Raw genomic sequence first — 17,500 nt, forward strand, 5'->3', positions numbered from 1 at the left:
GGTCAGTTGGTGTTTCTGTGTGGAGTTTGCATGTTCTCCCCGTGTTGGCGTGAGTTTCCTTCGGGTGCTCCGGTTTCCCCCACAGTCCAAACACATGAATTGGGTAGGCTAAATTGTCCGTAGTGTATGAGTGTGTATGGATGTTTCTCAGTGATGGGTTGCAGCTGGAAGGGCATCCGCTGTGTGACACATATGCTGGATAAGTTGGCGGTTCATTCCACTGTGGTGACCCCAGATTAATAAAGGGACTAAGCTGAAAAGAAATTGAATGAATGAATGAATGTGTTTTCAATGAGTTCTCTACGTTGTGAATAATAATAATGTGATGGATGGTAATGTCTAATATGGACAAAGTTGTGTATTAAGGCTTTTATCTTAGTCTACATATCCTCCCATTTTAGCTGTATTATTAGTGTCCTGTTCAGAAACTGCTCAGGAAATAAGTGTATTGATCCCCCAACTGTTAATAATTCATTAATATGTTATTAATAATTCATGTTCATTGTTTGAATCTGAGCAGTGTTTCTCAACATTAAGCACAGTTTAGCCTTGTTTGTGCTGTTTCACCTCCTACAGTACACGATGGTGTTGAGTGATGCTGAGCCACGGTAATACAACACACAATAACACAAGTGCAAAATGCAGAAAAACAACTGCAACGGCTGGTTTCAGAGTTTCGAGATTTCCAATTGAGTACATCCTGTGCTGCTTCCTGTGGTTAAGAGTGCAGTCACAGAGCGGATCACCTCTCACATTACAGACACTACACTGAGTACCGGATATAAAACATCACCAATCTGTCAAATAGATGGAAAACTCGCTAGATCAGATTCAAGACTTTTATTGACGATTACGTTTACTTAAAGACAGACGACCTATGCAAATCTACTGCACAGCGCTACAGTGGTATTCATGTTTCAGTCACTCATCAGGGGTATTTCTGCAGGAGATTCTCTTGTTCATCTGGATTATTATTAACTGGGTGATCAGAAGTGTGAACACAGCACCTGATCACAAAATATCAGTCACATCATGCATATCAAACGATATTACTGTCAAAACTCTGTAAAACAGACAAACAAAAGGTCTGGTGTTCTGTCCGTTTGTCCTACCCTGTCAGATTTTCCTACCTCCCATTCAAAAGTAGGCAGCACACTGATGCTGACATATGCTAACAGACTGCAACCGTGTAAATTGTGATGTGCAGTGGTGTGATATGAGGCTGTATTATCGCCAGGTAAGTCATGTTGGAAGACGACACTCAGCAGGACAGCGGAAAAGAGGTATGAACAGAAGGATATTTCAGAAGTCACCCCAACATTGAGCAGTTCTCATCCAAGTCAACTGAGCTGTTCGGCTTCTGAATCCTGAACGCAGCGTAAAGCTCTTGGTCCTCAGGGAAATCTGCATCAAACATGTACAAGAGCTGAACCTGTGGGATCATCCTGTAGAAGCAAACAGAACCGGCCTCCTGGTCCACAAACACACCGAGCCTCCCGATGGACTCCGTGGTTTGGACTGATTCCCTTTTCTTGTCATGATAAGCCACACATTCATTTCTGGAGCAACGCAAACTCCAGGACATCTTATTGTGTCCCAGACATACTGTAGAACTCGACCCCTTCCGCTCGAGTCCCTTACAGGCCACGCCCACATGCACATGTGGCCCAATCACATCCACCGTAAAGAAGCAGCGTCCGGTCAGGCGCTGATGGGAAAGGACCTGGTTGCATGTGTCAAATCTCTGCTCATTAGGAAGGAGCTGCATTTTCCTCTTCAGCCGAGTGGCTAAAGTGTTGTCCTCATTCAGCAGGAGACGATCATTAGCCGTCTTAGGGTCAAAGGTGAGCGCCACCATATCTAAAATACAAGAGAGATTTATCTGAAAATACCTCATACTACTTTAATAAAGTTTAAACAGATTTTGGCATTTGGATAAGTCCATCTTGACTATTCTGCAGGAAGCTTTTATAAGCTCAAGCTCATTTTGAGAATTTGCACTACTATAAATCCATCTGTCACATCACAAACCGCTTTAATGTAATCACACATTGAGGTAAACCTGGTGGAGCGGTTTTATACACTTCCACATTTCTATACCTTTACCTGGTGCTTTAAGAACATTCTCATGCGTGTGTGTACTTACATTTGTGCAGTCCTGGTTGGCGACCGCAGACTCCCCCAGTGGAAACTCTAAATGAAAGTAGAGGAACCCTGTTACATTTATTTACACAAAACTTCACAAGGTGAGTCTTATTTACAACAACTTAGCAGGATACTATGGTAAAGTAATGGAATCCTGTTCAGTTTCCTTCACTGATGTGTTTTAGAGATTTCACAAGCACAGACTTAAAGTGTAGCAAGCATTGATCATTGCAAGCGATAGTCAGGAAACTATACCAGCAAGTGCTGATCAATGTTCATTGGAGTCAATCACAGAACCCACTTAACAGTGCCCATATGCCAGCAGAAATCAAACTTTATTCAATTCCAGTTCTAACTGGTACAGAAGTCTGTACTTATGACAACCTTTGTGCAGTTTTAGTCTCCCACTAGTAGACACCAGACACAAGCTACAGTACCTCAGTGAGGACAGTTCCGCCCATAGATTCTCCAGGCCCGTGTCTTCCAGAATATTATAGCGCAGGTCCAGCTCTCTCAGATATAGAGGATGTTGTTTTAGAGATGACAACAGATAATGAACTCCTCTGATTTGGATCTGACAGCCTGAAATTCTACAAAGTAGTAGAAGTTTTTTATTAATGTAACTTTTATTAATGTGGCAGGGCCAGTGTAAATGTGAACCATTGACATTAGCATTGAGGGCTGTTTAGTTGGACTTACTTCAGAACTTTAAGATGGCAGTTATCACTCTGCAGTCCATCTGAGAGAATTTGCACTCCTGAATCCTCTAGTTGATTCTCGCTGAGGTCCAGGACCTTCAGATTCACATTTGCTCCAGTAAGCACATCTCTGATCAGCTCCATGTCCTGACTCTGGAGGTCATTGTGGCTCAGGTTGAGGATCTGAATCTGGCAGTTAGGATCTGAGAGTGCTGGGGTAAGATACGCCAGTGCAGAGCGTCCCAGTCCATTGTAGCTCAGATTTAGATCAGTCAGGTGAGTCTTTGGCAGCCTCAGGTACGGCACCAGACTCATACAATGATGTTCTGTCAAGCCACTTCCTTTAAGCCTGTCAGTGATGCATTTAACATTTCATTCACTTTTGACCAAGAGGTTTCTATGATACCTTATGCCAGAAGTCACCAAACTTAGTCTCTTGAGCGCCGGTGTCCTGCAGAATTTAGCTCCAACTTGCCTCAACACACCTGCCTAGAAGTCTCAAGTGTACCTACTATGGCCTAAGGTGTGTTTAGGGTTGGAGCTAACATTCGCTGGATGCCAGCCTTCAGGACCAAATGTGGTGATCCCAGGTAATTACAGTATTTACAGATGCAAGATACTTACAGAGCCTTTCTGACATATCTGAAGGCTGAAGAGAGTCTCTGAAACCCTTCTAAGGTGATGTTGTATTTCCTGAGGTCAAACTTAATGTGTTTTTCATCTGACATCCTCAACTGGTAAGCCAGAAGTGTGCACTGGAACAGTGTGAGGGGCTTTTTGGATTGTGAGCGTTCAAGCGCTTGCAAATTCTGCAAAAAAGACTTGTCCTTGAGCTCAAGGAGGCACCGAATGAGACTGACGCATCTCTCAGAGGACAGATCTTTCCTCCTCAGAGACTTAATATGCTTGGTCACCTTTCTGTGCTCTTGTGAAATATTGCCCCTGAATGGTGGCAGGAATGCTTCAAGTAGAAGTTTGTTGGAATCACAGGAAATCCCAAAGAGAAAACAGGTAAAAAGGTCCATGTGTCCATTCTCACTCTGCAAGGCCACATCAATCACATCTTTGAGGAAATTGCTCAAATAAGGCGCGTCTTTCTTTTTGCCTGTTCTTAAACTCAGTGAGTCCTGCTTTTCTAACAGAAATTCATGAAATGCAAACAAGGCTGCAAAGAATTCCTGCACAGTGAGATGAACGAAGCTGAAGAGCGTGATCCTGTTGTAAAACATACATTTGTACTGTGAGATGCAGGTCAGAATGCCAGGATGCTGAGTGGCTTCATCTACAATGATGTTGTACTTCATCAAATCTTCTTTTCTGAAGATGGCTTTCTGTTCCCTCAGCTGCCAGTACGCCAGCTCTGCCATATTCATGATCTGGTCTCTATGCTCCTGGAGAGCATGTTCTTCTGAAAGTTCCTCTACCTTATATTTCTTGTGGCTCAATCCAGTCTGAATAAGCAGATAGTGGATGTACATTTCCGTCTGATTTGAAGGCATGCTTTGATTTAGATTCTGTTTTGCAGTTATGTGTTTGAGAACATAAGATGTGATCCAAGAAAACAGAGGTATGTGGCACAAAATCCACAGGCTCTTCTGAGACTTCAGGTGACTGATGACCTTTTGGGATAGCGCTGGGTCATCAAATTGGCTCTTGAAGTACTTCTCCTTCTGCTCATCTCTGAATCCCCTGATTTGAGTTTTGTATCCATGTTTGAAGATGTGGGACGGAAGTTGTCCAGCGGCGACGGGTCGGCTGGTGATCCACAGGTGTGCAGATGGAAGCAGTTTTCCCAATAGAAGGTTTACTAGAAGGACATCAACTGTGGCCTTTTCGGTTTCACTTGAAAAAAGGCGGCTTTTAAAGTTCAAGGGCTGTCTGTATTCATCCAGACCATCTAAGATGAACAGAACTTTCCTATCACAGATCCACTCAGAGATCTGTTTTGCCTTTTTTAACGTGGGATAAAAATCAAAAAGTACCTCTAAAAGACTCTTTTCTCCCTCAAGCAAGTTCAGCTCTCGGAACGGGAGCAGAAACACAAGCTCTAGATCCTGATTGGCTTTTCCGTTTGCCCAGTCGAGGATAAACTTCCGAATGGTGACCGTCTTCCCAATTCCAGCAATTCCTTTGGTTAAAACAATCTTCACAGTTTCATCTCTATCATCAGGCGACTGAAGGATTTGATTATAGGTTACGACGGTGTGCGGGGATGTGTTGAATTCATGTGTTTTCTCATCCTGCCAGATCTCATGTTCTGTATTGATGGGATCCGAGTCATCATTGATGATAAACAGTTCTGTGTACATCTTGTTTAGACCGACAGGTTTAGATGCGCATCCCTCAAAAGTCCTACTACACTCTTTCTCCATTATTGTTTTCATTTCATTCTTTAGGTTTTGAAAGATTTCTAAGAATCAGGACAAAGTTGTAAAGACTTATTAACAGGAGCATCACACTTTAGTATGGACAGTGTTCTACAACAAGAGCTCTTACCATCTTTATCACCTGAGGTAGAGGGAGACACGTTTTGCTGAAAAACACAATATACACACATTAATACACATAAACATATCTCAAATGCACAACTCATTGCATTATCATCACTGCAATATTTTAGACACTCACCACATGTGTGTTGAAGTTAACATCTCCTGATATTTTACATCCCAGTATGTTCGGAGAAACAACTTTGCTGTTGTTTCCAGAGTGTGTTTGAACACAGTCATCTGTTAACAATAACAAGACAATTATATACATAACCAAAGCAGTGTGAATATAGTAAAGCTCACTGATGAACAGCGCGTCTGGAAAGTCCTGACAGCGCTTTGCTTTTCCCACATTTGGTTATGTTAGAGTCTTATTCCAAAATAAACTACAGTCATCACTTTCCTCAAAATTATTTTGCATTAGCTCCATTAGTTTGGATTTTCAGATCCCTCAGTGTGGTTTAGGTCTGGGCTCTGGACACTCCAGCATAATCAAACGTCCGCAATCACTGCTCTAATATCTGGGCCTTCTGGGAAATCCTGTCTCCTTCCCCAGATCTGTGCTCTACATTGCTGGCCTGCAGATTTACAGATGGGCTGTGGGCTCTATATAGACAGGTGTGTGTTACCTGTGGCCCTTATATAGACAGGTGTGTATTACCTGTGGGATTTATATAGACAGGTGTTTGTTACCTGTGGGCTACATATAGACAGGTGTTTGTTACCTGTGGACTATATATAGACAGGTGTTTGTTACCTGTGGGCTACATATAGACAGGTGTTTGTTACCTGTGGGCTACATATAGACAGGTGTTTCTTACCTGTGGACTATATATAGACAGGTGTTTGTTACCTGTGGGCTACATATAGACAGGTGTTTGTTACCTGTGGGCTACATATAGACAGGTGTTTCTTACCTGTGGACTATATATAGACAGGTGTTTGTTACCTGTGGGCTATATATAGACAGGTGTGTGTTACCTGTGGGCTATATATAGACAGTTGTTTGTTACTTGTGGGCTATATATAGACAGTTGTTTGTTACCTGTGGGCTATATATAGACAGGTGTGTGTTACCTGTAGGCTATATATAGACAGTTGTTTGTTACCTGTGGGCTACATATAGACAGGTGTTTGTTACAGGTGTTTGTTACCTGTGGGCTGTATATAGACAGTTGTTTGGTACCTGTGGGCTATATTTTTCACTTCCTGCTTCGCTACTGTTCGGACTGTTCGGACGTCTTTGCGTACTGCTCCACTCTCTGCTCACTTGCTTTTATATCTTAAACCCTAATTTTAACTTGAGCCTATCAGCACAGTGCTCAAACGACACAGCTTGATGATCAGCATCGATTCTACAAACTTTCTGGAATATAGCTTTACTAACAAGAGGGGAATTATCGTCTAAACAATCCTCCCGCTACCAGCTATCAGCTGCTCACATTCCTGAGACGGGAAAACACGGCTGTGAAAATGCCTCTGGATCGGATTAATTCAGATTCTCACTGCTGTACAAACTGCCACAAACTTCTACAAAAGATTGCAGTTCTTGAAACGAACACTCACAGCATATAGCCGGTGAGTCCCATAAATCTATTCCTACCACAGAAAACAGATTAAAGCTGTTGAAAATGAGCATTGGCATAAACAAGGTGTGAAACCAAAGGGTACTCGTGGGGTCAGATCATACGCTGCCGCATTAGCGTCCTCTACCCCAAATACAGCTCGGACTCAAATACAGCTTGAGAACAGATATGAAGTACTGAGTAATATGAATGAAGAATCCCCAAATGCAGTCAGACAGAGATCGCATGAGGAACAGAGGCTCAAGGCCGACATTTCTGATGTAAACAAAGAACTTAAGGAAATTCTGAAAAAGCACAAGACTGCAAAACGGATTATCATCCATGTGGGGAAGAATGATATTCGGAAGGAACAGTCAGAACTGCTCAAGAGAGATTTCTGTGAGCTCTTGGAAACAGTTGAAAGATTGAAAATTCAGCCGTTCATCAGTGGACCACTCCCTGCAAGAGGGACAAATATGTTTTCACGGCTTCTTAGTCTAAATGTATGGCTGCAGAAAGCATGTAACAGGAAAGGACTGAATTTTATTGACAACTTCAATCTCTTCTGGAACCAAAGACAACTGTTGACATCAGACGGCCTTCACCCAAACAAACTTGGTGCAAAGGTGCTAAAGGACAATATCTTTTTCTCCCTCCATCATCCATCAGATGTGTGCCACTGACCTCAATCCAAATGGCACATACACACCTAGCATCTGTCCGGATGACCACAGGACCTCAAATCAGCTCCCGAGTGGACTTGGGGCTGACGCATCACCCAAGGACAGTGATAACGCCACGCAGCCAAAACACCCACTGTTGATAGAGACACTATCGCTGGCCCTCTGCTCAACACAGACAGACTGTGACGCATCAGAACAGCATCATGTCTCGTCACTCAAAAATGATCCTCAGGAAAACACCCAGGAAAACATATTTCAGCACCCAGAAACTCCAGAGCCACAGCCTCTGTCACCAGACACGTTCTCATTATCACCTTGCTCGCCTTTCTTGGGTTTCTCAAAAAAGATGGAGGAACTGGTGCATGCTGGAACTAAACTTTCACACTCCATTTCCGCAAGCCCCCAGTTACCAACCAAAAAGCGGCCTGCTCTGAGCCCACCTGGAAGAACCCTCCGATTTTTGCCCCACCGCCAGGGCGCAAACAACAATCCCCATCTTCAGCTGGTGAACACAACAGCTCTCCATGATGTGTCTCGGGTGCCTGCTTAGATAACAGTGCCTTTATCAGATGTTTATAGAACAAGCAGGAACTCAGTGTGCCTGTAGCTTTCTCTACACATATATGTGTTGTATTACGTGACAGAAAACCAAAGACTTCTTCAGGCCGTATAGCAAATCACTCAAATCTTGTGTCTATTAAAGAGAATACTGCAGAGAAAATAGCTAAAACTGTTAAGTTAGCACTTTTAAACATCCGATCACTCAACAATAAGTCACTTTTAGTCAATGATTTTATCAGCTCAAATTGCCTTGATTTTATGCTTTTAAATGAAACTTGGCTAGATGACAGCTGTAGTGCAGCAGTTCTGAATGTAACAGCTCCCCTAAACTTTGAGTGTTTGAGTGTTTGCAGAGCCAATAGGAGAGGTGGAGGCATTGCTGCCCTGTTTAAAGATGTCTATAAGTGTAAACAAGTGTCATTTGGTGACTTTTTGTCTTTTGAATATCTGAGTATAGCACTGAAAGGTGCTCCACGTATCTTACTGAACATTATCTACAGACCTCCAAAATATTCTCCAGCTTTTATTGATGATTTTACAGAGCTGTTATCATTAGTAACCTCTGAATTTGACTATTTTACCATTGCTGGGGATTTTAATATTCACATTGATAATCCAGAAGTCAATGCTGTAAAAGAACTGATGACTGTTTTGAACACTTTTGATCTGACTCAGCATGTTCAAGGACCCACACACAATCGTGGACACACTCTTGATCTACTTATAACTAAGGGTTTACACATTTCATCAACTGTTGTTAAGGATGTTGCACTATCTGATCACTTCTGTATTTTCTTTGACATATTGATCACTCCAGCTATTAAAGACAGATCTGTCTCTGTCAGAAAGAGATGCATAAATGAGAACACTAATGAGCAGTTTATGAAGGCCATATCGCTAGCACCAAGTATATCTGCAGACTCTGTTGATTCTCTTCTTGATTTGTTTAACTCTAAAGGTAAGAATGTCATAGACGACATTGCTCCTGTTAAAGCCAAGAAGATAACTAGCAGGCAAAGGGGATCTTGGACTAGGTCCCCAAGAATACAAATGATGAAAAGACAGTGCAGAAAAGCTGAGCGTATGTGGAGAAAGACCAAACTAGTAGTCCATTATAATATCTATAAAGACAGTCGTCGTGCTTTTAATATGGAACTAAAAACTGCTAGGCAGACTTTCTTCTCAAGCCTTATAAACAGCAACGTAAATAATGCTCGTAAACTCTTTGCAACGATAAAGAGACTCACAACCCCCCCCCCCAGTCGGATTCCCAGTGAGCTACTCTCTGAAAGCAAATGTAATGAGTTTGTTCATTTCTTTACTGACAAGATCAATAATATCAGAAAGGCAATCAGCTCTTCCAATCAGCCAAGTTGTGTCGAAGTCAGACTAGCTCAACCACAACTGAAGAAATCAGACATTATGTCCGATTTCATGGCAATTAATGGCAAAATCTTAGAAGAGATCGTGCAAATTATGAAAACATCAACCTGCAGTCTCGACACGCTCCCCACATCATTCTTTAAAACGGTGTTTACCTGTTTAGAAATGGATCTTCTAAAAGTGGTAAATGCTTCACTTCTCTCAGGGATTTTTCCTAACTCACTTAAAACTGCAGTTGTTAAACCCCTCTTGAAGAAGAGCAACCTGGATAACACCATATTGAGCAATTACAGGCCCATCTCAAATCTCTCTTTCATTGGCAAAATCATTGAACAAGTGGTCTCTAACCAGGTTAACAAGTTCTTAAACTTCAAGGGGTGTTTAGACGATTATCAATCTGGTTTCAGAGCACATCACAGTACAGAGAGCGCCCTTATAAAGATAATCAATGACATCCGCCTAAATACAGATTCAGGCAGACTAACAGTGCTGGTACTGCTCGATCTCAGTGCCGCATTTGACACTGTCGATCACAGCATACTTCTGGATAGGCTGGAAAACTGGGTTGGGCTGTCTTGGACGGTCCTCAAATGGTTCAGATCTTACCTTGAAGGAAGAGGTTACTATGTCAGTATAGGTGACCATAGGTCGAGGTGGACACCCATGACATGTGGAGTCCCACAAGGCTCGATTCTGGCACCTCTCCTATTCAACCTTTATATGCTCCCTCTGAGCCAAACAATGAGAAAGAACCAAATCTCCTACCACAGCTATGCTGATGACACTCAGATCTACCTAGCCTTACTGCCTAATGACTACAGCCCCATTGACACCCTCTGCCAATGCATTGATGAAATTAACAATTGGATGTGCCAAAACTTTCTTCAGTTAAACAAAGAGAAAACTGAAGTGATTGCGTTTGGGAACAGAGATGAGGTTCTCAAGGTGAATGCGTACCTTGGCTCTAAGGGTCAAACAACAAAACATAAGGTCAAGAATCTTGGTGTGACTCTGGAGTCAGATCTGAGTTTCAATAGTCATATCAAAGCAGTTAGTAAATCAGCATACTATCATCTCAAAAACATTGCAAGAATTAGATGCTTTGTTTCCAGTGAAGACTTAGAGAAACTTGTTCATGCTTTTATCAGCAGCAGGGTGGATTACTGTAATGGCCTCCTCACTGGCCTTCCCAAAAAGACAGTCAGACAGTTGCAGCTCATCCAGAATGCTGCGGCCAGAATTCTGACCAGAACCAGGAAATCAGAGCACATCACACCTGTCCTCAGGTCTTTACACTGGCTCCCAGTCACATTCAGAATAGATTTTAAAGTATTATTACTGGTCTATAAATCACTAAATGGCCTAGGACCTCAATACATTACAGATATGCTCACTGAATACAAACCAAACAGATCACTCAGATCTTTAGGATCAAATAGATTAGAAATCCCAAGAGTTCAGTCAAAGCAGGGTGAATCGGCTTTCAGCTACTATGCCCCTCGCTGCTGGAATCAGCTTCCAGAAATGATCAGATGTGCTCCAACATTAGGCACGTTCAAATCAAGACTGAAAACACATCTGTTTAGCTGTGCCTTTACTGAATGAGCACTGTGCTACGTCTGGCAGGTCGAACTACTATGTTTTTCTCTTCTTTTTAATTCTTTTATTACACATTTTATCTGCTTTTATGCTTATTTATTTTATTTTATTTTTTTACCATTTTTATGATTTGTTTTTATTTCTCTTATACTTGTTTCTTTTATTCTTGTTTATGTAAAGCACTTTGAATTGCCACTGTGTATGAAATGTGCTATAGAAATAAACTTGCCTTGCCTTGCCTTGCCTATATATAGATAGGTGTTTGTTACCTGTGGGCTATATATAGACAGGTGTTTGTTACCTGTGGGCTACATCTAGACAGGTGTGTGTTACCTGTGGGCTACATATAGACAGGTGTTTGTTACCTGTGGAATATGTATAGACAGGTGTGTGTTACCTGTGGGCTATATATAGAAAGGTGTGTGTTACCTGTGGGCTATATATAGACAGGTGTGTGTTACCTGTGGGCTATATATAGACAGGTGTGTGTTACCTGTGGGCTATATATAGACAGGTGTTTGTTACCTGTGGGCTATATATAGACAGGTGTGTGTTACCTGTGGGCTATATATAGACAGGTGTTTGTTGCTTGTGGGCTATATATAGACAGGTGTTTGTTATCTGGGGGACCTCATGAAGACAAGTGATTTTTGTTACCTGTGGGACCTAACATAGACAGGTGTGTGTGTGTGTGTGTGTGTTACATGTGGGCCTTAAACAGACAGGTGTGAGTTACCTGTGGGTGTTATAGAGGGGTGTGTGTTAACTGTGGGACCTAATATAGACAGGTTAGGGTTAGTAATGCCTGATCATGTCCATCAGTTCACCTGGATCAGTGGAAACAGCAGCACCTGAGCTCAGTGCTGAGTGTAATGACAAATGCTGTCAGTGCTGTATTATGAATTGAATGTTGGAATAAGGCTGTAACATGACACCTGTGGGAAACTCACGTGCTCTGACACTTCCTGGATGCACTGCAGTATCTAATATAGAAGTCAGTTTTCATACATAGTCTTTTTTTCTGGCCATGTTCCTCCTGTTGGTCCTCTATAAGGTCTTGTGACTGCGTTCTCGATCTCTTCCTGGTGTAGAGATGAACAGTTATGTGATTGTTATTTATATGCAACAGGAAAAATGATATCCAGAATAACGTATCGTTAACATATTTTTCACCCCATCTCAGACCCTATAAATGCTTCTCTAAGCCATGATGACAAAACCATAGCTTATAAATCCTGCAATAAACGTTAAACACAGAGAACAGACGGCTGGAAAATGGCAAAAGCTGAATTGATTTTCCTCATATAGACTACAGTACATACAGTGACTCAGTAATCAGAACTTATAACTAAACTAACTAAACAGATCAGCCCTTTTTTCCGGACCAGTAAATCAATTTTGTTATGGACCAGGACACTTTATTAGGTACACCTGTCCAACTGCTCGTCAACACTAATGTCTAATCAGCCAATCACATGGCAGCAACTTAATACATTTAGGCATGCAGACATGGGCTGCGTCCGAAACGGCATACTTCCATGCTATACAGTACACTAAAAACAGTATGCCAGCAGAGTAGTATGTCCGAATTCATAGAATTTGAAAATCAGTTTGCGAGAAACACCTGGATGACTTACTACCTCCGGCGAGATTCTGAAGTGCGCATCCCATGCACGCTGCGCTATCTCATGATGCCCCACAAGAGAATTAATGAATGGGAGTGAAGCGACGGAACTAACGCATGTAGGTCACGTGACCATGACAATATGGCGGAAGTAGTACATCAGAATTCTATTCATACTTCTTACATTCAGACTGTATAGAACACACTTCTCTAACGGCCAAGTAGTACATTTACATTCAAATGCAGTACCTACGCCGAGTAGTCGGTGGTTTCGGATGCAGCCTTGGTCAAGATGATCTGCTGCAGGTCAAAATGAGCATCAGAATGGGGAAGAAAGGGGATTTAAGAGACGCTGAACGTGGCATGGTTGTTGCTGCCAGACAGGCTGCTCTGAGTATTTCAGAAACTGCTGATCTACTGGGATTTTCACGCACAACCATCTCTAGGGTTTACAGAGAATGGTCCGACAAAGAGGAAATATCCAGTGAGCGGCAGTTCTGTGGGCGCAAATGCCTTGTTGATGCCAGAGGTCAGAGGAGAATGGCCAGACTGGTTCCAGCTGATAGAAAGGCAACAGTAACTCAAATAAGCACTCGTTACAACCGAGGTCTGCAGAAGAGCATCTCTGAACACACAACACGTCCAACCTTGAGGCGGATGGGCTACAGCAGCAGAAGACCACACCGGGTAGAAGATTGGAGAAACGTTGCCTGGTCTGATGAGTCTCCATTTCTGCTGACACATTCAGATGCTCGGCTCACAATTTGGCCTCAACAACATGAAAGCATGGATCCATCCTGCCTTGTATCAGCGGTTCAGGCTGCTGGTGGTGGTGTAATGGTGTGGGGGAGATTTTCTTTGGGTCCATTAGTACCAATTGAGCATTATGTCAACACCACAGCCTACCTGAGTATTGTTGCTGACCATGTCCATCCCTTTATGAGCACAGTGTCTCCATCTTCTGATGGCTACTTCCAGCAGGATAACGCACCATGTCATAAAGCTCCAATCATCTCAGACTGGTTTCTTGAACATGACAATGAGTTCACTGTACTCAAATGGCCTCCACAGTCACCAGAGCTCAATCCAATAGAGCACCTTTGGGATGTGGTGGAACGGGAGATTGGCATCATGGATGTGCAGCTGACAAATCTGCAGCAACTGTGTGATGCTATCATGTCAATATGGAGCAAAATCTCTGAGGAATATTTCCAGCAGCTTGTTGAGTCTCTGACATGAAGGATTAAGGCGGTTCTGAAGGTTAAAGGGGCTCCGACCTGGTACTAGTGAGGTGTACCTAATAAAGTGGCCACTGCATGTACATCAATGATTGTGAATAAATGACAGAATATTTTTTGTTATCAGTGAATTAGTTCAATAGTAGTGGTGTATTAGGATCGAAATATGTATTAAATAACTATATGATGCACTGATTATTTGTTTGAAATACTGATACTTCTGTAAAGACGCAATATTATTTTGACTGTCTCCACATCTTCATGTCCATCTACTGTTGGTATTTCAGTGAACGTGTGCATTCAGCCTCAAAAACATGTACAAGTTTTATCTTTATCTAGTTAATGTAAAGTTTTGATCAACGATCTGCTTTTAACGCTTTTTAAACGGTCAGTAAAGTTTGCAAATAAGTACACACATAAATAAACATCACATGTTTACCAAATGTCTGAATGCAGCAGTATTTACATGCATTTCTGTCATTAAATAAATGACTTACAGCACAGAGATACACATTTGATCAGTTCAATAGCAACTGCCAGATGAAATCCACTGTACATGAAGATGGTGATATTAAAGTAAATAAAGAACAGGGTGTTATAAACCCTTCAGCACGAGCATCACTGCTGTGTGTTGAGATTTAAACATCTGTCTGCAGCCCACAACTTCCTCTTTCGTATATTGGAGATCATAAATATGTGACTGGTACCTTTCTAAGCGGTTGTGGGTGTTCTGCTGAAGTAAATAGTTCTCGTTTGTCGTGTTTTTGTGGTCCATTTTTGCGCATTTCTTCGTCCCTCTCGTGTTCCGTTATTATCACACCTCCCGTTAAAAGTCTGGACTGCAAAAGCGCGCCAGTGAGGCGGAAGTTTGTCGTCGCGGATGAAGGAGCGGGGCGGTCAATAAAACACGTCAGAGTCACTCAGAATAAAGATTAATGTCTGCTTTCTGCATCTGATTACAGCCGTTCTGCGTATTTAATTAGTTCATGACCAAATTAGTATTTAATGTGAGTTGAATATACAGCTACAAAATAAGAAGACGGTATTCAATTTAATTTATTATAAGTATTAATATTATAAATATAATTTAGTAATAATCTCAGCCCAGGGGCTTTTCCGCCGAGTTTAACAGCTCAGTACATTTGTGCGGGTTTATTAGCCACAGGTTAAATCAGAAATATCCTGTTAGTGTGACCAGTTTACTGAGCTTTATTCTCTTAATATCCAAAATAAATTATTTCATAAAGTAAAAAAGAATAACTTATCACCAGTTCCGAAATAAAATGTTGTTTATTCAGCATTCTCTTAAATAAATATAGCTGAAGCATAATAATATGCATAATAACAATATGCGTCGTTGTTTTAGCGTTCTATAGTGTTTGAGGCTCAGTGAGACTGATGTGTTTCCTGCAGCCACCAGCAGATGGAGCCACAGCACCCCTGCATGCCTGACGCGCATGCGCAGTGTGTGAAAGCCAGCAGTGAGTGACAGATGTCGGTGTTCTTCATCTGCTGAACACTGGTAAGCGGCGTGTTGGCTGATTATTGCGTTACTGATCTGCTAAACACACTGAGACAGCGCTGATCTGCAGTCAGTCTGACCTATGCTAAGCTATATCCTGCTGCAGACCTGTATGCTCGCTGTAGGTGTGTAATGAGGAAGAGCTCCGCTAGATGGCGCGCACATCTGTTCACGTGATACTCACCTGTTCGGCTCCTGGCGGGAAAATCTAAGGTAAACAGCTTTTGTTTGTGCACATGTCGAATATTCTTGCTGATCAAAGGTTGCTGTGCTGATAGATCTGTTTGTGAACACTTATAAGGAAGATTATACTCCACATGCTGCTGTATAGTGCTATAAGACACACACTCATCCTCTTCAGGCCTGTGCTGTTCTCTGGAGGATCACTGACATTATTCCAGCATATATTTACAGCACACCAGGACACTGTGATGTGATTAAAGCTGTACCTGAGGGATATCTCGTTAAGAATTATTGACATTAAGTAGTTCTACTATTTTGATTAATGCGCCGACTAAATGCTTTGTTTGCTTGTGTGTGTGTGTGTGTGTGTGTGTGTGTGTGTGTTGACAATGTGATTTTTAGGGTTGTTTATATTGTGATTGCATTATATGAAATATGTGTTGTTTAATGCATTTGGAACAATAGCTGAAGATATGATGCTGTTTGGGGCGAAGCAGTGGTGCAGTAGGTAGTGCTGTCGCCTCACAGCAAGAAGGTCGTTGGTTCGAGCCTCGGCTCAGTTGGCGTTTCTGTGTGGAGTTTGCTCCGGCTGCTCCGGTTTCCCCCATGATACAGGTGAATTGGGTAGGCTAAATTGTCCGTAGTGTATGAGTGTGTGAATGTGTGTATGGATGTTTCCCAGTGATGAATTGCAGCTGGAAGGGCATCCGCTGCGTAAAACAAATGCTGGATAAGTTGGCGGTTCAATCCACTGTGGTGACCCCTGATTAATAAAGAGACTAAGCCGAAAATGAATGAATGAATGAATGAATGTTTGTGTGTGTGTATGAGCATGAGCTTGAGTGTATGAGTGTGTATGTGTGTGTGCGCGTATGTGCATGTGTGTGCATGCATACTGTATGTGTAAGTGAAAATGTAGGAAAAGTCTTTATTAAAAGGCTGAATAATAGAAACGCATAACCTTCTAGCTGATGAGCAATATGGGTTCAGGAAAAATAATCAACATCTCTGGCGTTAACAGAAATTATTGAGGAAATGACTAATAAGATGGATAAAAAGGTGAAGGGAGCTGGAGTTTTTATAGATTTAAAGAAGGCATTTGATAATAATCATCATATATTGGTAGATAAATTAGAGAGGTATGGGATTAGAGGAGTAGCCATGGACTGGAGAAGCAGTTATTTAAGAATAGGCAACAGTTCGTGGAAATCAGCAATCATAAATCATCATATCTGAATGTAAAGTGTTACATATCACAAGGATCAGTTTTAGGTCCAATATTGGTTTTAATTTAATGATAAGTGTAAGATATCAGAGGTGTTTATTTTATTTGCGGATGATACAAGCATCTTTTGTTCTGGGGATAATTTACCAACACTAATGGAGTTGATTAAAACAGAAATTCATAAATTAAATTGTGGTTTGATGTAAACAAATTATCATTAAATATAAGCAGAGATGTATAAAGAACTAGAGACCCAGACTTAAGTAACAGTACAAGTGCTCTATCAAAAAAGAGACTTGAGTAGAAGTAGAAGAGCTCTTTAAGCACCATAGTGGAAGTACTGAAGTATTCAACATTACTGTACTGAAGTATTCAACATTACTGTACTGAAGTATTCAACATTACTGTACTGAAGTATTCAACATTACTGTACTGAAGTGTTCAACATTACTGTACTGAAGTGTTCAACATTACTGTACTGAAGTATTCAACATTACTGTACTGAAGTATTCAACATTACTGTACTGAAGTATTCAACATTACTGTACTGAAGTATTCAACATTACTGTACTGAAGTGTTCAACA

At 41.6% G+C, this 17,500-nt stretch overlaps 2 protein-coding genes across 2 annotated transcripts in view; one reads left to right on the forward strand and one right to left on the reverse strand.

Moving 5' to 3' along the window:
- The window catches only part of filip1l (filamin A interacting protein 1-like), a 98,336-nt gene that overhangs the window by 33,400 nt on the left and 47,436 nt on the right, over positions 1-17,500 (forward strand). The window lies entirely within an intron of this gene.
- On the reverse strand, positions 826-11,796 carry LOC130237113 (NACHT, LRR and PYD domains-containing protein 12). Its single transcript, XM_056467918.1, has 8 exons — positions 11,781-11,796; positions 5,472-5,572; positions 5,340-5,376; positions 3,468-5,253; positions 2,845-3,192; positions 2,583-2,735; positions 2,147-2,193; positions 826-1,860 (listed from the first exon to the last, which is right to left on the reverse strand). Exons 1-8 carry the CDS (start codon positions 11,794-11,796, stop codon positions 1,310-1,312), a joined length of 3,039 nt encoding a protein of 1,012 aa, XP_056323893.1. The 3' UTR covers positions 826-1,309.

The sequence above is a fragment of the Danio aesculapii genome, chromosome 11, assembly GCF_903798145.1.
Source record: "Danio aesculapii chromosome 11, fDanAes4.1, whole genome shotgun sequence".
Lineage (NCBI taxonomy): Eukaryota > Metazoa > Chordata > Actinopteri > Cypriniformes > Danionidae > Danio > Danio aesculapii.

What these genes read in the sequence shown, in the direction of transcription:
- LOC130237113 (XM_056467918.1), bottom strand. An exon ending in TTAACTTCAACACACATGTG is followed by an intron (nt 5,377 to 5,471) that starts GTGAGTGTCTAA and finishes TGTGTTTTTCAG; the next exon opens with CAAAACGTGTCTCCCTCTAC. An exon ending in GCGGAACTGTCCTCACTGAG is followed by an intron (nt 2,194 to 2,582) that starts GTACTGTAGCTT and finishes ACTTTCATTTAG; the next exon opens with AGTTTCCACTGGGGGAGTCT.